The sequence below is a fragment of the Camelina sativa genome, chromosome 11 (assembly GCF_030686135.1).
Source record: "Camelina sativa cultivar CO46 ecotype springtype chromosome 11, ASM3068613v1".
Taxonomy (NCBI): Eukaryota; Viridiplantae; Streptophyta; class Magnoliopsida; order Brassicales; family Brassicaceae; genus Camelina; species Camelina sativa.
Window position 1 is genome coordinate 4,344,137 of NC_141890.1, and position 19,934 is coordinate 4,364,070.

The window sequence follows — 19,934 nt, forward strand, 5'->3', positions numbered from 1 at the left end:
CTGTAGAAGCTATATAGTCTTTTGTTTTGTCATGTGGACATATTTTAATAAAACTTTAGTTATTAACTTATAGAAATTATATTGACGAGTCTTCGTGATTTTTAAAATCTTGAGGTGATGGGGACAATTATAAAGGTAACATGTACACAAAAACTATTCTTACAAATTAAAGTAAGCTTTCAGAAAAAAAAAATCCTGACAAAAAAAGAACCATGGAGGAGTCGAGCAAGAATACTCTTGTCCGGTTAGAGAATAACGAGTTCCAAGATTTCCGGTTGATCGACCTTAGTGAGATCTCGACCGTCCATGACGACGTGGCAATCATATCCATCTCACAAGACGACCGAGCGGCGAGATATCACCGCATAATCACCGCCTTTTCTTTCTTCGACCGCCCGGAGACACCAGAGACCTTCCTTGACTTTTTCCTCGAAGAAGAAGAAGAAGAAGAAGATGATCTTTTACTCGGAGGAGTATGTCAAAGGCCACGGCTAGCTCTTGGTAAGACTCGACGGAGAAGAGATCCACCTTCTCGTGTATCTCGTCGATCCTCACAGGTATCTAGACCGATTTATCTCCGCCATAGGTTTCTGCCACAGTCACGGAAACAATCTTCTTCCCGACGCAAACGTTAATCTAAGCACTCTTATTCCGGATATGTTTGCGTGTGTGTGTGTGTGTGTTAGTAAATATCGTAATAATGGGATGCATGTGCTATGAAGTCCGAAGCCTAAAGGCATTGGTGTGTTGTTTATATACAATATGGTTACTGAACATTTTATTTATGCGATCGTATAATGTAACATAAGAAGATCGATATTGCTTTACATGTTTATCTAAATTTCTGGTATAACAACAATAACCGGGATATTTGAGTAGTGTACCACTTTCCGGTTATTAAGCTACCAATCACTTTCTCTATGTTACTATAACAGGTGAACCGTAGATTTAAGCCGCAAGCAACTTCTTGATGTCCTTCTGCGACATCTCAAAAACAAGAAGATTGTTAGTATTAAACCGATCAAGAACCAAACCGGAAACAACTGAACCAAGATCCAAGATTAAAGAGAGTTATGAAAATTGGTACCTCGATTTGGAAAGGAGAAGTCGTAGGAGGGTACCTCTCGACGACTTTGCCCTTTTTATCAACCAAGAATTTCTCAAAGTTCCATTTGATGATATCACCAAGGAATCCACCAGCACTAGATTTCAAGAACTTGTAGATTGGAGCTGTACTTGGTCCATTAACATCAACCTATATATATATATTAAAAACTTATCAAGATTCAAGGGGTCTCTCTCTAATCTGCAAAACAATAAGAGACATTATTGTTTCAGCATTACCTTATCGAATATAGGGAACTCAGCTTTGAATCGTGTACAAGCAAATTGCTTGATCTCAGGGTTTGATCCAGGCTCTTGAAATCCAAACTGATTGCAAGGGAAAGCTAGAATCTCAAATCCTAAAAAAAAAAAAAAAAAAAAAAAGACAAGGTCATCATCATAATCAATGTGTTACCTAATTCAAGTGGGGATAACATATATAAAAGACCTTAACTGTAAAAAGCTTACCTTGGTTCTTGTACTTTTCGTACAGATGTGAAAGCTCTGAGTAATTTGATGATGTCAAACCACTGTAATAGTAAAATAAAAGTCAGTTCAATCAATTTCAGATGAAAAAAGTTGAGTTATAAAACAGAATTAGAAGAAACAATTTCACCATCTTGAAGCGACGTTAACGATCAGAAGAGGTTTGCCTTTGAATTTGTCCAGAGATACATCTTTCCCATCTATGTCCTGTATCAATTATTTTATATACACAAAGTATGTTTCAAGAAAGCTACTTATAGAATATTTGATGGCAACAAAATAGAATAGATAAAAGACCTAAAGCTACTTACTTATTCAGATAATATTACATAAAGAAACAGAAACGTACCTTTACAGTGAAATCGTGAACACTCTTCTCTGCTGCAGCTCTTGCATAAACACTAGGGAAATTTCTTGATTTGACTAGAACCCCATGATTATTCGAAGATTTCAGGGAAACCCCATTTCTCAGATTCCGAGAATATGATGTCGTCGCGGTGAGTTTCAACGAAGGGACGAGAAAAACCGAAGAATTTGGAGGTGGGCATGCAACGAAACCATTGGAGATAGATAAGAATGATTCGTAAGATGAAGCCATTGTAGAAGCAGAGAATATCTAGAAAGTGTACTACTTGGTTCTACAATTTATACAAAAAGTGTTACACAATTAGGTCCTTAGCCTAATTAAAAAACAACAACGTTTAGCAGCATCATTTATAATTTTATATCATGCTTCATCAGGAATTATTATTTTTTAAGTCCATAGCTACAACTTTTTTTACACACACACAAAAATTCCATATCATGCGGTCCTAGTATAAACACGTTTTCGATATTATATTCACAAAATTTTGAAAAGATATAAAATGGTATTTTGAAAAATGAAATGGAAAAGCTGAGCGGTGCCAAAAGCTTATATGGGGTTCGGTGAAGGACTAGTCAAAGCTTATTATGCAACGCCATTGCAAATAGTAGGCAAATTTATACTTTAAAACTTGACCATGGAAACCACGAATTTGGTTGAATAGTGAACCAACCTACATATTTGGATTAATTGGACGTAGTCTAACTGCTAATTTGATGACCTTATAGAGAAGATTAAAACTGGTACATATATGGAACACCAAGAATCATCATTCTTTTTTCTTGCATTGCGAAAATAAAATTGTTTAGAGGTTATCTAAGCCGCGTTTGTTGATCGAATTTTTTAGGGTATACGTTAAGTCGCACTTAGTTGTGAAGCAGATTGATACCAAAGTGGTTGATGATACCAATAGTGTTTGGTATTGGAGATGGTAGTTGTGTCTTTCCTATGTTGTTGCATTTATTGCTTGCACATGTCTCGTTGGAGACTGTCTCAAGGAAATAGTAAGTTAAATAGTAAGTTACCGTTCATACAACTGAAATTTTAGGAAACTTTCAACATGTTACATAACAATGCAAACCTATAAGTCCGTCCTTATAATTAAAATATACACTTACTATATATACTATCTAATCTAAGTAAGTTTAGAGAAATTAATGAACACACAAGACATCCGTGATTGATCAGTCCCAACTGAAATTTTGCGGTTTTAAAGGAATACAACTAATTAAGGCCAAATCCACAAAACCATAAGAGAGAGTCATCAAGTTAGACAATTATTGTATTAGTGTTAATTAAGTAAAAAAATAGGCCGTGTGGGTGGGGTGTGTTGGCGAGTAAAGGGAGAAGGAAACGAAACCACGAAACGCTTGAGGAACTTTTGTTGCTTCTCAAGGCAAAAACAAAAACAGACTTTTTTCTCATTTATTTTCAGGGGAGAGATACAATCTGAAGTTTGATCCCAAATCGAAACTTTCTTCGTCTTCCTCTAATCACTACGATCAAGGTTCTCTCCTACCTAAAGGTCCTGCCTTTAACAAGCCAGAAATGTGAGAAACCAAGCTTCTCATCACGCACTTCGTTTGATCCATCTAATTGGTTTGATATCCAATTTTTGTTACAGCTCTGTGTTTAGACTCTAATCGTTTCAATTCAAAACCACTTAGCTTTGGTTTCGATTTCTGTTTGTAGATTGATTTATGTTCTGTTGGATATAGGCTACGCCCAGTATGCCACTCGGCCCAACAAGACTCATTAATTACAATCTCGGCCCAACAAGATTGGGAGTAAGCCCACTAATTCCCGCAAAGGGCAATCTCGGGAATTCACGACGAAAACCCTAGACACCCTTAGGTCAACAGTCCCCTATAAAAAGAGAAAGCATTTATCGGGATCACCATCCTGACCTGTTATTGTCCTTCGTATAATTCACTCTTGTTTTCAGTTCATCACTTTAAGCTTGCTAGTTCGCTTGTGAACTAACAAGCTCTATCCCGACTTGTTTTAAGTGACGATCTCACGTTTTCCCCGATTAATAAAAGAACTTGCTTGCTCTTTCCCACAAAATCTTTATTTGTTTAAGTTGTGCAATCCCCGGTACAAACATGTTCGTACCTCTTTAGATTGAGATCACAGGTCCATTGTCAGAATTCTATGTTTTTGATTTTCATCTTTTAGCTCAGAAAAATTGTATCTTGTTTTGAGATCCTGATGAATTTGGGTAATCTTGACTTCTTTATTATCTACCAAGAATCGTTTCTGTTCTTGATTGATGAAGAAATGTGCAATCTTTTTGCTTTGCAGAAAGAGAGAGAGAGAGAGAGATGGGTATATACCTGAGTTCTCCAAAAACAGATAAGTTTTCAGAAGATGGCGAAAATAATAAACTCAGATATGGTTTGTCCTCTATGCAAGGTTGGCGTGCGTCAATGGAAGATGCGGTGAGTGTAATATCAAAAAGTGTTTAAACCTTTCTTTTTTTCAGGCATGTTTTGTTTCTTTACTGATTCAAACAATGGTTTCTAAACTTTGGTAGCATGCTGCAATTCTTGATCTCGATGATAACACTTCCTTCTTGGGTGTCTATGATGGCCATGGAGGTAAGAAAAAATGAACCTGTGGGGTTTAAACTTGTATTTAGAGCTCAAGTCAACTACAGATTGAAGACTGATATATAGCTGAACCTTTTTGGTGGTTTTTGTTCTTGTAATACAAGCTTCCTTCTTTCTCTTTTTGGAATGTCAAGTGATTTTGGATTGTCTGGCTGTAGGTAAAGTTGTTTCAAAGTTCTGCGCCAAGTATCTACACCAGCAGGTTCTCAGTAATGAGACGTATGCAGCTGGAGACGTAGGGACTTCTCTTCAAAAGGCGTTTTTCAGGTAACATAATCGTTCTGGCCTCTTTATAAGTGAATATATATACCAACTAAATTTTAGAGCAACAAGAGTCTGTGACTATTTGAAGTTCTGCATATAAGTGTTTGTTCTTTTGTCGCTGTGGTTATCATAGAATGGATGAGATGATGCAAGGACAAAGAGGATGGCGAGAGTTAGCTGTACTCGGTGACAAAATCAGTAAGTTCAGCGGAATGATTGAAGGGTTGATATGGTCACCAAGAAGCGGGGACAGCGCTAATAAACCCGATGCTTGGGCTTTTGAGGAAGTAAATCTTCCCACCTACTATTTTTCAGTCTCACTTCTTCTATCACTGAGCAAAAAAAAGTAAAGTTAGATCTAAGACTTGTGCTTATGTTGTCGAAACAGGGTCCTCATTCTGATTTTACTGGACCTAATTCTGGGAGCACAGCATGTGTAGCTGTTATAAGAAACAAGCAGTTATTTGTTGCAAATGCAGGTGACTCACGTTGTGTGATATCCAGAAAGGGTCAGGTAAAATTATGTACTTGTTAGGCCTTTTGATTAAGTCTTTTTGGCGTCTTTAACTTTTTATGATACACGTGTGGTCTCTGTCTACAGGCTTACAATCTTTCTAGAGATCATAAACCAGATCTTGATGCTGAGAAAGAAAGGATATTAAAAGCTGGTGGCTTTATTCATGCTGGGCGAGTCAACGGAAGCTTGAATCTAGCAAGAGCTATTGGTAACTTTTCTTGATCGCACAATGCAGCTTGTTTACATGCAATCTTTGATTTGAGCTACTCTTCGTCTCTTTACAGGTGACATGGAATTCAAGCAGAACAAGTTTTTGTCATCTGAAAAGCAAATTGTTACCGCCAGTCCAGATGTAAACACTGTAAGTGGTCTAATGCCGGTTCTCTTTCTCCTCAAACATCTTGTATAACATTTTGCGTTCTTTCTCCTGAAACATCGTCTTAAACATTTTGAGCTCTTCTCTTCAGGTTGAACTCTGCGATGATGATGATTTCCTTGTTCTTGCCTGCGATGGAATTTGGTAAATATCATTTTGAAAAAGTTTTGATATTGTTCTCCAAACCAGATCATTTCTTGATTGTGATATTGATACATCTGTCTTTGTTCATCTCATATCTGCAGGGACTGCATGACAAGCCAACAACTCGTTGATTTCATACATGAACAATTGAATTCAGTAAGCTAACTTGTTTTGGCTTCGTTTGGATAAAAAGTTTTTCTTCCAGTCTCTCCTTTTCTGGATTCTACAGTTTCTTTCTTTCCATTAGTAACATTTAGGAGACCAAACTCTCGGCAGTATGTGAAAAGGTTCTCGATAGATGTCTGGCGCCAAATACCGCAGGTGGTGAAGGCTGTGATAACATGACCATGATCTTGGTTCAATTCAAGAAGCCTGTTCAGTCCACGGAACCTACGCACTTAGAAACTGAACCAAAACCAGAACCAAGCCAAGCCGAAGCGAAGCATGATGACCCGAGCACATCAAACTAGCCACATCCTCGAGTCACGGAAGATGGCTGGCATGCATCTAGATCTAGTAATTCGGTTCAGATTGTAAATCATTTTGAAAGACATTGTTATATATCACAAACCTGAGGTTTCTGGGGATTTTAGTATTCCATTTCCTCCGTGTGCAGACTTTTGTCTCACGAGCTCCCACAATGCAGAAGGAATAATTGATGTGAGATTGTTGTTGGCCTTAAAGAACATATCATCATCATGTAAATAAGCAAATCAATATGACATTTACACAACCCTATGTTTTTGTACACTTCACATGGACATAAGCGTAAGCGTAGAGCTCTACTTGTATTAGCTGTGTAAAATGTCAAGCTCTATTAGGGAGCTGTTCGTATGTTCCTGTGTTGGGGCTAAAACCACCGGTCACCATTGTCTGGTACACAGCGTAAGCGTGCTCGGGTTTTCCAGACAAACTGTATCCACGGATCAGAGCGTTAAAAGTAAAAACATTCGGTTCAAGACCCACTCTTTGTATCTCATTGTAAATCTTCCCAGCTTCTTCCACCATTCCGGCAATACCCAGATTCAGAATCAAGGAGTTGTAAGTGTAGAGATCAGGGGTGATTCCTCTGCTGTTCTTCATCTCGTTGTAAAGCATAAGAGCTTCTTCAAGTCTTTGAGATTTTCCAAGTCCGTTGATAATGAGATTGTAACATACAACATCCGGATTGAGGCCAGACTCCTTCAGCTCCCTGAAGTAACGCAAGCCTTCATCCACTCTTCCGACCATACAAAGGCAATCTACTAGAACTGAGTAAGTCTTGAGATCAGGCCTTACTCCCTCTTTTACCATCCTTTTGAACAATGCACACGCTGCATCAGCCTCACCAGCTTTTCCAAACCCGTTAATGAGAATGTTGTAGATAGCACAGTTTGGCCTGCAACCGAAATCCAACATTCCTTCAAAGAGTTGTTTTGCTTCATACAATCTTCCTGACTTACAGAGGCCATCGATAAGGGGACCATACGTGCAGGCAGTTGGGGAGAAGTCACGATCACTGATAAGGTCGTAGTATAAATCAAGAGCCTCGTCCACATTTCCTGCCTTCACGAGCCCCGACATGACAATGTTGTGAGTTATTATGTTTGGTTCGCACTCATGGGCTGACATCTCTTTGTACATCCCATAGAGTTCTTCTATTTTTCCTGATTTGCCATAAGCATCAAGCAAGAAGTTGTAGGTAGAAACATCTGGGATGCAACCACTGCTCTTCACCTGTAGGAACACATCCTGTGCTATTTCAATCATATCAGCTTCAAGAAGCCCACCAATTAACAGATTATAGGTCGGAACTTTAGGTTGGACACCAAGATCTTTAGTGAATTTCTCGAATAAAGTTCGAGCAACTGAGGCGTTACCATGTTTAAAAGAATATCTGATTAATGGCACCAAGATCGATTCACCATCTTGGCAAATCCCATTAGCTACCAATCTCTCAGAAAATGAAACGGCATGGTCTAATCCAGCTTCAGCCAAGATAGAACCCATCAAGTCTTCCCAGAAAAGACTGGCTGGTTGTTCTGCACAATTGTAAAGAAAGTTGGCGATGATTTTGTAAGCATCTTCGATTAAACCGGCCTTGACAACACCTGGGAGAAGAGTGCAGAGGGTAACAAAATCAGGGTACACCAGTTTCTTCATCTGGTGGAAGAAACACATTGCCTCTTTGACTTGACCATTCTTCACCAAACCAAAGATAATCGTATTGTAAGTAAAAACATCTGGGACACAACCCATGTCCATCATCTGGAACAACATCTTCATGGCTAGAGTCACCTCGTCGTTTTTGCAAAGACAATCAAAGAGAGTGTTGAAAGTTATTGTGTTAGGTGGACAACCTTTCTTTGTCATCCCCTCGAACAATTCAATCGCCTCTTGAATTTTTCCATTTTTGCCTAAACCTGCGAGCAATGTATTGTAAGTCACAACTGTAGGCCTGAGCTTCAATTCCTTCATTCTCAAAAACATCTTCCACGCCTCATCTACTCTATCAGCTTTGTAAAGCGTATTGATCAAAGAATTAACAACAATAACATCAGGTTCACAACCGTTCTCCACCATCTCAGAAAGCAGCTTGATGGCTTCGTCGATCTCCCCAACCTTACTGTAGCACTTCATCATCATGTTATAGGTTACTGAATCAGGGGTCAGCCCTATATCTTTCAAGCCATAGAAGATTTGCTTCGCTTCTCGGTCCTTTCCTGCTTTAGCTAGACTGTAGAGAGACGCATTACAGGCTACAATGTTCGGAGCTATTCCTTTGGTTTTCATCTTTTCAAAGGTCTCAAGAGCACTGACGGAATCTCCAGACTTTCCATAGTAATCAATGAAAACAATGTACGTATAGGCAGTAGGATTAACACCAAGGAACTCCATATTACCAAAAAGTTCAAGTGCATCATCCAACCTGTGAACTCTTAGAAGACCACAGATCAACGTGTTGTATGTGTGGAGGTTCGGTAAGATACCTTGGTCCCTCATCACATCCAATGTATCAAATGCTTCACCAAAATTCCCAGCTTTGCACAGAGCATCAACAAGAATGGTAAAGGTTACAACATCAGGTACATGACCATCCTTCTCCATTTCACTCCAAAACTGCTTCACTGAATCCAAATCTCTGTTATCACTAAACCTATCCAGCAAAGTAATGTAAGTTACACGATCCGGTTTGTGTCTTCCTGTCTTCATCTTTGCAAAAACCTCCTTAGCACAATCGAGCTTCCTAGCACTACACAGAGCATCAATAAGGACAGTGTAAGTAACTACATCAGGTCCACATCCTTCATCATCCATTCGCTTAAGTATTTCATATGCCTCATCTATCTTTCCCGCCCTACCAAGCACCCGAATACATATTGTAAACGTGTACACATTCGGCTTTAGCCCCAAAGTCTCCATCTCTTTAAGTAACCCCATCACAGATTCAATGTCCCTTCTTTTCCCCAATCCTACCATAAGTGAAGAGTAAGTCTGCAAGCTAGGCCTAAAACCTTCCAAGATCATTCTACTATAGACCTCCATTGCCTCTGTGCAAAACCTAGACTTAAGCAGAAGATGGATCAACCCATTGTACGAATAAGCATTCAACACAAAACCAAACTCTCTCATCTTCCGAAGCGCATAAGGTGATTGCCTCAATCCACCCTTCACAGAAAGACTCTTGAAAATAGTCAAGTAAGTATTAGTATCCCTCTTAATGATCCTCTTCTGCATCAAATCAAACACATAAGCCATTTCCTCAACTTTTCCATCAACCCTCAAAGCTTCAAGCATGTAGTTGCAAGTCTCAGTAGTGTGAACCAAATTCAACTTCCCAGCCACTGACTTGAAATACGAAAACTTGGAATCAGTATCAGGAAACGACATTAAAACCCTCGTTACTTCACTCGATGACAAATCAGATTTCAAAGCCTTGCCTATCATAGAAGCCGAAAAATCCGAACTTTTCATGGAGACTACACTAATAACACTACATCTCATACTCTTCTTTCTCCAGTGTTTCTTCCGAGACCCAATCTCCAAAGCGTGGAACTTTAACCCTCCAGTAACCAAATTATCGCGTCTCCAACAACATTTTGCTTTGATGTTACTAACCAGACAAGCATCACCGATTGTAATATCACCACACAGACTCGTCGACCAGAGTAACGCGGCCATTTTCAAGGATAAGCCAAGCGCAAAAGTAAGCAATTCCCCGGAAGACAAAACAGAGAGATTAGATTAACTATGATTCATCATCACATTTGAAGTGGCGAAGATGTAACTAACAAAACGCAAGGAGAGAATAGTAAAACATTCTGATAGGGTTGATCCGTTCACCGGCGAAAAAGCACGACGGAGTCGATTTCAGTGAACCGGAGATTTTCGAAGCAAAAGAGAAAAACTTGCCGAGAGGATAAAATCAATCAGTGTGACTTGCTCCACTCGATCCTTACCGCTTTGCTTCCCTCCCAAAATATTTTCAAGCCCAATTTAGGCCCATTATTATAGGCTTATTAAACTTAACGAAAGCCCAGAAACTTCTTAATTACTATTTTATAACATAGCCACAACACACTGCCGACAAGAACCGCCTCAATCAAAATTGGGCCAAAGTCCAGAAGCGAAGACCAGTAACACAACGCAATATAAAACAAGAAACAGGGGTTTGATAAGTGAATCTAAGGTTTCGTCATAATCGGACTGCGGCAGCGAGAAGCGTTGATCAAGGCTTCGATGGGGGAACAAGTTGACAAAAAATTCACATGGGTGATTAAGAATGTTTACTCTTTGCAGTCAGAGAAGATATATTCTGATATATTCGTGCGTGATCGGTGGCTGTAGATGGTAAGAATAGAAGTTGTTTGTTTCTTCTTTATGTTTTGTTTTTGTTTTCCCCTCCAAATTTTAGGTAGGTACGTTATCAATGACTCTTTTTGCTTGCTTGCTTGCAGGCGTGTTGTGGCGGCATATTCCAAGGGAATTAAATTTAATGACGCTCTGTCTCTGTATCTGGCGGTTGCTGATGCTGAGTCTTTGCCTTGTGGATGGAGTAGACACGCAGAGTTTTCTTTTACTGTAGTGAATCAAATGTCTGAAGAACACTCCCAACTGCAAGATGTCTTTCGTGATTTTACAGAAACAGAAGGGTGGTTTGATCACAAGACTCCTGTCTGTGGTTGTGCATCCAGCTTTCCCCTTGGAAAACTTGATGCTAAATATGGTGGATTTATACTGAATTATCAAGTCAAGGTTGTTGCAGAGGTGAAAGTTCTTGAAGCTATCGGCAAGTCTATCGAGGACACTACTACTAATCCACCACCGGTAGAGGAAGTTTCTTTCACTAGTGTCTACGGGTTTCCAGTTATTCCGTCAGAGGTGGAACTTGTGAGCCGCATGTTTGAAAACCACCCGGACGTTGCATTAGAGTGGAGAAATGTATATAACCCATATTCGAAGAGAGGACACATGTATAGCCTAATCGGCTTGATTGAGACTCTGCAAAAGCCGCTTCAAGAAATCTCAATGTCTAATTTAGCTAATGCACGTGATACAATGGTGTTCCTCAGATATGCTGGACTTCAGTTGGATTGGGTGGAGATGAAGATGAATGAGCTGACCGCAAAAAAGATGGAGAAAGAGGAACTAGGAAAAGTCGATAATACAATGGTGTTCCTCAGATATGGTGGACGACCTCAGTTGGATTGGGTGGAGAAGAAGCTGAATGAGTTGAAAAAAAAGATGGAGAAAGAGGAACTAGGACAAGTCGATATTTGAAGCCAAATCTGGCTTTGCAGCCAGCACATATTGTTGTTTCTTTTTTTTTAGTTTTCTCCTTATTGGAATGTGCTTGGTTTTGCTTTATTTCGTGTTTATAAAATACGTGACCCCTTAAGTAAGGAACATACACTCTGCTTTTGAAAATCGGACACTTTGTTCCCTTTTAACATTAGATGATGATAGTTCGTTTTTTTATGATCCCCTTGTTATTTTTTTTTACTGTAAAAGAAAGATAAAAATGGCTGTTACAACTTACAAAGGATGATACAATCACACAAATATGGTAACCACTTAATTTCCCTACTTCTAAGCTTAAAAGTGCCACGATGATCCTTATTGATATGCTTCTTCGATAGACTCTGCCACAATTCTGTTTTTCATTTTTTTTCTCTTCGTTGTTGATATTTTTTTCTTTTCGTTGTTAGATCTTTCTTTTGTAACTTTTGATAGATCCATTTAATTTGTTGAACTGAACAAAGAGGAAGAACAAAGCCGATTAAATAATTAATTTAATTTAATAAAAATAACAAGACTAGCGAGACAACAATGATCTGATCTGTGCTTCATGTTCGAAAATTAATAAATAGAATTCAAACTAAATTTTCTTCTATAAGAAAAGCTTCAGAAGAGGGTCCAGAATCCAAGAACAAGGCTGAGGACGGCGAATGCGCCAGTGAGCTTAGCGGCACCACTAGTAGGAGCTACGGCGGGACCGTCGAACTCAGATGGCGAAGGAGCTGGAGAGAAAGCAGAGTTACGAGGAGTGAAGACAACTAGGCGTAGCTTCTGACCCTTTTGACAGTGACCCTCTGTTCCACTGATGAAGTAAACCGGACCGGATTGGTCTAGCTTCAACTTTGTGTTCCCGTCGGTGTAGCTGGCTTTAGGGCTCGTGGTGTTGCACTTCTCGTAAGCTTCTCGTGTCACTTGGAGAACAGAGTCTTTACCGGCTTCGTACTTGAAAACTGAAAAATAAACATGTGACAAAAAGTGTCAGAAACAGAGTATATTATTTGAAGATTACACAAAATCTCTAATTGAAATTATAAAGTTACAAAGTGAGGATTTACCAATAGAGTCTCCGACTTTGAAACGAGCTTTTTGAGCCCATTCGTTGAAAGAGAAAGAAGCTGAAGGAGGAATCTTCCAGTCACCGGATTTTCCACCGACGGTAACCTCATTTGCATCGACGGACAAGCAGAAGAAGAAAGAAATGCAGAGGAATATGGTAACTAGAAGAGAAGAAGAAGAAGCCATTAATTGTAAATTAAATACTCGCTGCACTGAGTTTTTAAAAAGACAAAAGTATTAGTATGTATGTTTGAGTGTGTTGGAGTCTGATGAGTGTTTAGAGGATCTTGTGTTGGTTTTATAGAGGTAGAGAGAGACTTGGAAACTAGCCGTTAAAGAAAACAACAACTAAAATGGGAAAAAACGTTAAATGTGAATATATCCGTTGTGAGATGATAAAGTCATAAAGGTGACGTAACCATTAGGAAAGAGACAAAACCTGAACTCTTGAGTTTTCTGATAGAGAGTGATTTCACGGTCTTCTAGGAAGACTGGTCAGCTAAACTGTTTCTGTTTTTGTTTTTGTTTTTACTTTTTTACTTTTCTCTTTGTTTGCTAGTGGAACTGGGTCTTGGTAATATTAGGCTTTGAAGCTGAAAAAAGAGATATCGCTCAAAAGGCCCATAAGAAACAAAAGACGTTAACCTTGTGAATTCGAGTATAGTATAAATTTGTTCTCAAGCATAATTGAGATTAATTATAATTTTAAAATCAATCCAATATGGCAGCTGGCTTAGTTACTATTCCAAGCCATGACACCTGCCTAAATTGTTTATTACAGAAAGCAATCAGAATCAGCTAGGTGTCCCTTATTGAACACATTAACAAACTCAAAGACACTACGTGTCTTCATGACTCATACCAAAACCCTTACCTAAACCAAACTTGTTTCTTCTATGGTTAGTAAAGTCCCCCAAAAAAAAAGATCAGTGAAGAAAACGTAAATGGCAGGAGAAGAAGACTGGAGAAAAACTGCGGATACGACGAAAATGAGCTCGGAGAGTGTAAAAGCTGCCGGCGTTGAGTCATCGAAGAGGCCACCAGGAAGTAATCCCGGCGGTGTTCTTCACCAACGCCGCAACTTGCCTTATAGTTACACTACGATGGTTCTTGCCGGATTAGCTATCTCTGGTGCCGTCATGTACTCTGTTATGTATGCTAAGAAGAAGCCCGAAGCTAGTGCTACTGATGTAGCTAAGGCGGCCACAGGGACGGCGAAACCCGAAGATACTCATCCGAGAAAATAAAAACCCCAATGAAGAAAATAGTGCTATCTTTCTTTCTTTTTTTGCTTTTGTATTTTTGTTCTTGCTTCATGCTCAATGTTCTTATGGGAACTCTTTATTTTCTTGTAATAAAATAACATAACGAGTTTTTTTAAATAAAATTATATCAACTATGTGAGCAAGCAGGGAAATAAAATGGGAAGGATAGAACAGAGAAATGTGTTTTTAGAAAGGTATTATTTCAGTGCGACTTCAAGTTTACCGAGAAGAGACATAATTTACGATTTGTACTTGTTTTACAAGTATCATGGAAGATTAATTACGATTTGGGAAGACTAATATTTGCAGATCATTTGTAATCACTGATGCCTCTCACATCAATCTTGTCATGTATCTTTCTAAAATAGGGTCATTGTTGTGGGCTTGAGTTGCGTACTGATATTTTTGGGCCATATCCTAAAAGATGGGCTATCATTATCATGCATGGCATTCGAGGATTCCGATCCGATTGTGCAATCTTTTGATTTGACTTTGATAAAAAGTTCTTAAAAAATATATTTGAAGTCTTAGTGTAGCAGAAAAATTCGAATGTTTTACTTTTTGAAACTTATTTACTTTAGGTTGATTTAGTTTTAGTGTAAATTTATTTCTTTTAAAGGAAAACACATATGTTGAAATATTTCGAACAATTTGTGTTTTTTTTTCTTGAATATCGGCATCTTAAGTAATGTGGGCATCTTGATTGTTTACTGTCAAATGAAGTTTTAAGAAAAGAAAAAAAATACAGTAATCTTTGCAGTCAACTACAAAATTATGGCAAGTTGATTCTATGAGACAGTTGGTGATTCGCATGTCTTTTAAAAACGGTGATTACCATAAAATACATATGATCGTAACGTTACAATATGAGAAAATTAGGTGAGTCCACTTAATGACCCAAGAAAGTAAGTGTATAGAAATAGCCAAATAGGCTGTTAGGTAGAAACACTCATGTGTTGCTTTATGAGCATAAAACCTGGACGACAATTTTCTTTTTTTCTCCTCACCAACTGCACACATTATAATTATTAATCAACATTTTCGTCCTTAAATTAAGTTGATCATCGTTTACTTCTAATCGGTTCGATTGAACATTCATAGTTTTGCTACAAAATTCGGTTCAAATATCCACGGTTTGCAATCTTATTTCAGCAAATTAAGTCACTCGATACTTCTCTATTTAGGGATCTTTTTAGATTGAAGTTTATAGTAAAAAAAACAAAAATTTTATATCTATTGAAGCTATATATAAACTAAAATTTTCGATACTCATTTATTGATAACAAGAAAATTGGAAATTTGATTATTTAAATGAAATCTGCATATGTTTAGTATGTAATGCCATCAGAATACGTTGTTTATTTGGATAATAGGGTTTGTGTACCGACTCTTACATATATGATATAATGACAATTCTCATTTGGCACATACAACTTAAGTTACTTAACTTACTATACCAAACTCACACCACTATTACAAAACATCGAAATTTGTCTAGCTATTCGTGGAGTCTTCTATCTATCCTTTTATTTCACGATGTTCAAGAAGAAAACAATAAGATAGAAACAGACTTGGCAACGACCAAAGTTATTATTCGGAAGCTACTTGTACATCCCAAATAATTGAAATAAGTTTCACACAAGTAAAAGTGAGGGTAAAAACTTGTCAATGAAAAAAAAATTAGTCTAAAAAAGAGGGGGAAAGAAGTTAAAAAAAAATGAAGGAAATTGTAAATAATTTTTTGAAGAAAGGAGAAAAAAAAAAAGAGAAGCACAAGGCTGCAATTATGGATGTTTGGACCCCATAGTCAGTGTTCACCATCATTTGTTTATGATGCCTTATGCTCACGCCTGTCTATAATTAACTTTCCCTATTATTTTCAACGTTAAACTTTTAATATTAGTCGTTTGACGTATAAAATCATTCTCATCTCAAACGACGACACAAAAAAAAAACATTCTCATCTCAACATTGAAAATTTTGGTTTCGCTTGTATAAACGTGAGGTTTCTTTATAACCGGCTTACTCTCTCCACTGAGAGTAATCGCTTCTGTTATAGATGTATGCCATGATTCTTATGTTTCACTGTATGACATAAAGTACAAACGTAAAAAGAAAGAAAGAAAAAAAAAACCAAACACAATACGTAAGAATGTTTCTCTATTCCATTATTTCACTATTTACTTTACATATTCATTTGATACCATTGTCATATTTTATTTATCTATACTTTATTTCCACGATTTAAGCATTGGTTTTGATAGTTCAACCTTGGCATATATGGGAGATTGTTACTGAATCGAACTTGAACTTGAAGGGATGTGATAGAAGCATGTACGATGTTGAGACATAAGAAGACTGTGTTATAATACCTATAATGTAAAATCGAGTCGAAAAAAGTAATCAAAATACATAATCAGAAATTCCTGTTTTTGTATGAAAAGATTTTCCACTAACACACACAACCCATAATAAGCAATTGTGGTGATCAAACCCATTACATTTTATAGCGTATTTCTTTTCTCTTTTCGCCATTTTGATACAAGGCTCGAAAAAAGATTTTTTTTTTTTTTTTTGGTTTTTTTTAAGTTTGCAACGAAGAAAATCAAAGTAAAAGAAAAGATAATAACATGGGGGGGGGGGGGGGAGTGCATTAAATATGGATGCAGTGTATGTAATGTAAAAGAGGTAGACTGTATAAATATAAATAATGCAACCATAATAATGGAGCTACGTCTAGTCTTTTCTCATAAACCACATGCCATTGCCTTTTCTTCTGTGCTTTCAACGTCTCACCTATGCATCTATGTATTATAGATATCATCCAATAAGGATATGTTTTAATTACACTTCTAATAATGATACCCCTTTAGATCCCATATGATAATGCCCGTACGTGCAACTCTTTTGGCTACGTGTATGCATAACGAGGACATGACTAATTTTCTTTTGCGAGACTTAAACATTGTAGAGAATTTTTCTTTTCAATTTTGTTCTAATATGGAGTGAGTTTTTGAACTCTGTGTGCCCAATGCATATAATCTGCACTCTGCAGCATGGAATACAACAGATAATAATTGATTACTACGACACTAATAAAATCGACCAGAAAAGCATGCATTTGTAGTGTGAGAGTAGAATAGTTAGTCTCCTGTGGTTTTCGGTTAAAAGAAACTGTGGACTAAATCCAGGATTTTTTGAGAATAGAAGAATAGTGCATGTTCAATCAACTGTCGTTTTTTTTTACTATGCTAATCCCTAAACCACCCGTCGAACCTACAACATGTTGATTTTATAAATCCTATAATTATCAACCTAACCGGCTAATAAGCCAATCAGTTTTGGAGGTTTGGTCCATACAAAACAGCGTATTAGAAAACTCGTTTTCATACAGCCTTGTATATATTTTGGATTTTTTGTTTTTGTTTTTGGGGTTATTTTGGTATATTGAAACCAATATTCAGGTAGTAGGTACTATGGTTGTTGGGCCACATAAGTATTTAGGATAATATTCGTGTAATTGAAGACTAGATATTATATTTTTCGGAACAAGATGTTTTCGGAATCAAGTGCCTCGGAAGAAGAAAGGTAACATGAAGAATAGTGAAGTAAAACAAATTATTCTTTAGTTGATGTTGTCGCAGTCACATGTATTCTTATATTTATCAACTCAAAGACTTTAGAAACGGAAGATAACGAAGAATATGGCGAGTTACATGTCCGGCATATACAAGTCAAATTACATGGCGGAGTTAATTTTATATGAACGTAATTATATATATATACTTATCCTTTTAGCGAAGACGCAGACGCATCAATATAATTTTATATATTTACTTATCCTTCAGCTATACGAACTCTCATCGATCGGATCCTGCGTAATCGCCTCATCTCCATCTCGCGGGAAGATCCTTCAACACTCTCTCCTTGGATTTTATTTTGGATGTTTCTCAGAGCCACTTTTATAGTGGCTAAAGCTCATTATCTATTGTATCTGTTCCACTGCTCTCTCTGTTTTGAGCTGGGTATTTGTTTTTTTCTGGGTTTCATTGTAAAAATGTGAACTTTTTTTTTATTGGTATAAATTTAACATTTTACCAAAAAAAAATATATATATAATTACCATTTGAAATAATCAAGCCACTATGAAGCATGCTTGTCAACCTTCATTTACTACTTAGTCTACTTAGCTTTGGGACCATATACATACATCTCCATAACTACGTTGCGACTCTTACGATACGTGTTTTGTGTTCATATTATATTATTGAGCAATTAATCACGTGAAAACAGCTACGGCACGTAAAGAAAAATGACATGCAGACCCTACCAAATTACATACTCCGATAAAAATGGCAAAAAAACATTAATACCTTCTAAACCAAAACGGGTCCATTCAAGATCTTGACTACGCCATTTTTGTTAATGTCTTGAAAAAAAACTGAAACCACAAGTAACAGATCACCCTTACACTCTCTTTAAGAGAAAACAAACAAATTAAAACACATGCTTCGAATATCTATCTGTTTCTGTACTCTCTAATATTTTGGATATATAGTAAATTTAATTATTATCTAGTTTTGCATATAATCCAAAATCAAATAAGAATTACCGACCATATTGTTTAGCAATAGTCTTTTATTCTGACCGACTGACTATACAGTGGCTCGTTGTGAACACTATGTTTAACTATTTATAGTGGGATTTTGGTGAGACACGAGATATTCATGGGTGTAAAAATTATACATAGTGACATCAAAAGGAGAAAACTTTACATGAAGCTTCCTTTCAGAGAAAATTACGTTCATATAAAATTAAGAGATGTACTTTCTAAAAAGTAAATAAAAACTAATATACAATAATCAGAGTCATCTCAACTATTTAGAACTAGAAGTATGGTTGTTGTCTTTGTTTTGTCGAGCGGAATTAATTTCGTCTATTATGTGCAATATGAGTATGATTCCTCTTAGTATTTTTTATATATTTAGTTACAATAATTGACCTTAATTTGTTGATGATTTATATTATAAGTTGTCAGATGTGGAATAGAAGGAGTCCATGCATAAAGAAACTAATCGTGTTTTAGAGAGCTTTTTTTTGCATGGAAAGTCAAAGTTAGGAAATGCAAAGTCTGACCAACTCGTGAGAGCATCTAGAATAACGGAATAAAAAAAAGTCAAAGTGTCCCTCTCGCTCTCTCGGAAAGCTAGCGGGTTCCGTTGGGACGGACGGACGTGTAAGTAACGGCGCGTCGATCTCACGGCGTTTATTACAAAAGTACTAAGAAGAGAACTAGGTGAAGATCTGTTTTAGAAATCGTTAGGGGCTAGTCGGGCGGTCGTGTTGGACCTAACACCAAACAAAAAGATCGGAAATTAAACGGGATTAATCGGATAATAGTTTTAAGCTTATTTTATTAAATTAATAATATAATATTAAATATACGTATAATTCTGTTTATGTTGAAATAAAATATCAAATAAAATATAAAATTATAGTATTGTCTTTAAAATTATGGTAAACACATAAAAACGTAATTTTAAAAAAAAAATTATAATTTTTATTAAAAATTCTACCTTAGTTATTGTAAAACATCATAAACTCTTAATTTAAATGTCTAAATAACAAAAAAATATATATTCGATTTATATTTGGCTCTACAAATAATCATTATATACAAAATTAAGCGGGAAGTAATCGGATTATACGGGTTATAATCAAATTAGATAAGTATAATTAGATAATCGATGTTAGGCAGAAATTAGTCATTAATCGAGGCGGAAATGGTGGGTCTAACAATTTTGTGGGTCGTAATTGGTACTAGAGGGTGATTTTTAAAACAAGGGTGAAAACACTATTTACACGTGTTGTGTTATCATTCGTTGCCTTAAAAGAAGCGGAACTAGAGTAAACACCGAGAAGGGTAAAAAAGCAATTAAGGTGGTGCAAAGTCCACGCGCGATTAATC

The 19,934-nt window shown here is 36.9% G+C and overlaps 6 protein-coding genes and 1 pseudogene across 23 annotated transcripts; 4 read left to right on the forward strand and 3 right to left on the reverse strand.

The window, feature by feature from the left end:
• The first annotated feature begins 212 nt into the window (after nucleotides 1-212).
• LOC147933624 (uncharacterized) lies at nucleotides 213-635 on the forward strand. Its single transcript, XM_087472272.1, has one exon. It carries the CDS (start codon nucleotides 213-215, stop codon nucleotides 633-635), a length of 423 nt encoding a protein of 140 aa, XP_087328398.1.
• Nucleotides 636-750: 115 nt separating this feature from the next.
• LOC104727628 (putative glutathione peroxidase 7, chloroplastic) lies at nucleotides 751-2,537 on the reverse strand. The gene is made up of 6 exons (XM_087473163.1): nucleotides 1,940-2,537; nucleotides 1,721-1,797; nucleotides 1,573-1,634; nucleotides 1,345-1,463; nucleotides 1,088-1,255; nucleotides 751-978 (listed from the first exon to the last, which is right to left on the reverse strand). The coding sequence occupies exons 1-6, from the start codon at nucleotides 2,186-2,188 to the stop codon at nucleotides 949-951; spliced, it is 705 nt and encodes a 234-aa protein (XP_087329289.1). The 5' UTR covers nucleotides 2,189-2,537; the 3' UTR covers nucleotides 751-948.
• Nucleotides 2,538-3,195: 658 nt separating this feature from the next.
• Nucleotides 3,196-6,603, forward strand: LOC104721650 (putative protein phosphatase 2C 60). Of its 17 annotated transcripts, none has more exons than XM_087473153.1 (12): nucleotides 3,196-3,553; nucleotides 3,647-4,175; nucleotides 4,259-4,395; nucleotides 4,491-4,554; nucleotides 4,725-4,833; nucleotides 4,964-5,117; nucleotides 5,219-5,344; nucleotides 5,432-5,555; nucleotides 5,632-5,708; nucleotides 5,815-5,867; nucleotides 5,969-6,023; nucleotides 6,115-6,603. In XM_087473153.1, the coding sequence occupies exons 2-12, from the start codon at nucleotides 4,166-4,168 to the stop codon at nucleotides 6,115-6,117; spliced, it is 912 nt and encodes a 303-aa protein (XP_087329279.1). In that variant the 5' UTR covers nucleotides 3,196-3,553; nucleotides 3,647-4,165; the 3' UTR covers nucleotides 6,118-6,603. The 17 variants fall into 17 exon arrangements, with proteins under 17 accessions (XP_087329279.1, XP_087329286.1, XP_087329275.1 ...); XM_087473160.1 differs by having other exon boundaries at nucleotides 3,647-3,741; XM_087473149.1 differs by having other exon boundaries at nucleotides 3,647-3,741; nucleotides 6,125-6,603.
• On the reverse strand, nucleotides 6,540-10,322 carry LOC104721648 (pentatricopeptide repeat-containing protein At4g31850, chloroplastic). The gene has a single exon (XM_087473145.1). It carries the CDS (start codon nucleotides 10,026-10,028, stop codon nucleotides 6,675-6,677), a length of 3,354 nt encoding a protein of 1,117 aa, XP_087329271.1. The 5' UTR covers nucleotides 10,029-10,322; the 3' UTR covers nucleotides 6,540-6,674.
• Nucleotides 10,323-10,575: 253 nt separating this feature from the next.
• On the forward strand, nucleotides 10,576-11,758 carry LOC104727629 (protein RESTRICTED TEV MOVEMENT 3-like; annotated as a pseudogene). Its single transcript, XR_015570465.1, has 2 exons — nucleotides 10,576-10,697; nucleotides 10,805-11,758. The product of XR_015570465.1 is annotated as a protein RESTRICTED TEV MOVEMENT 3-like (transcript).
• A 368-nt stretch (nucleotides 11,759-12,126) lies between these two features.
• LOC104721651 (early nodulin-like protein 15) lies at nucleotides 12,127-13,044 on the reverse strand. The gene is made up of 2 exons (XM_010439684.3): nucleotides 12,701-13,044; nucleotides 12,127-12,595 (listed from the first exon to the last, which is right to left on the reverse strand). Exons 1-2 carry the CDS (start codon nucleotides 12,885-12,887, stop codon nucleotides 12,252-12,254), a joined length of 531 nt encoding a protein of 176 aa, XP_010437986.2. The 5' UTR covers nucleotides 12,888-13,044; the 3' UTR covers nucleotides 12,127-12,251.
• Nucleotides 13,045-13,550: 506 nt separating this feature from the next.
• LOC104721652 (uncharacterized) lies at nucleotides 13,551-14,100 on the forward strand. The gene has a single exon (XM_010439685.3). It carries the CDS (start codon nucleotides 13,646-13,648, stop codon nucleotides 13,946-13,948), a length of 303 nt encoding a protein of 100 aa, XP_010437987.1. The 5' UTR covers nucleotides 13,551-13,645; the 3' UTR covers nucleotides 13,949-14,100.
• Nucleotides 14,101-19,934: the final 5,834 nt, after the last annotated feature.

Coding starts and splice junctions, on each gene's coding strand:
- LOC104721651 (XM_010439684.3), bottom strand. CDS start 12,887: ATGGCTTCTTCTTCTTCTCTTCTAGTTACCATATTCCTCTGCATTTCT. Junction 12,596..12,700: donor CAAAGTCGGAGACTCTATTG/GTAAATCCTCAC, acceptor TTTATTTTTCAG/TTTTCAAGTACGAAGCCGGT.
- LOC104721650 (XM_087473146.1), top strand. Junction 4,555..4,724: donor TGTCTATGATGGCCATGGAG/GTAAGAAAAAAT, acceptor GTCTGGCTGTAG/GTAAAGTTGTTTCAAAGTTC. Junction 5,868..5,968: donor CTTGCCTGCGATGGAATTTG/GTAAATATCATT, acceptor TCATATCTGCAG/GGACTGCATGACAAGCCAAC.
- LOC147933624 (XM_087472272.1), top strand. CDS start 213: ATGGAGGAGTCGAGCAAGAATACTCTTGTCCGGTTAGAGAATAACGAG.
- LOC104721648 (XM_087473145.1), bottom strand. CDS start 10,028: ATGGCCGCGTTACTCTGGTCGACGAGTCTGTGTGGTGATATTACAATC.
- LOC104727628 (XM_087473163.1), bottom strand. CDS start 2,188: ATGGCTTCATCTTACGAATCATTCTTATCTATCTCCAATGGTTTCGTT. Junction 1,798..1,939: donor TTCACGATTTCACTGTAAAG/GTACGTTTCTGT, acceptor TAATTGATACAG/GACATAGATGGGAAAGATGT. Junction 979..1,087: donor CTTCTCCTTTCCAAATCGAG/GTACCAATTTTC, acceptor GAGATGTCGCAG/AAGGACATCAAGAAGTTGCT.
- LOC104721652 (XM_010439685.3), top strand. CDS start 13,646: ATGGCAGGAGAAGAAGACTGGAGAAAAACTGCGGATACGACGAAAATG.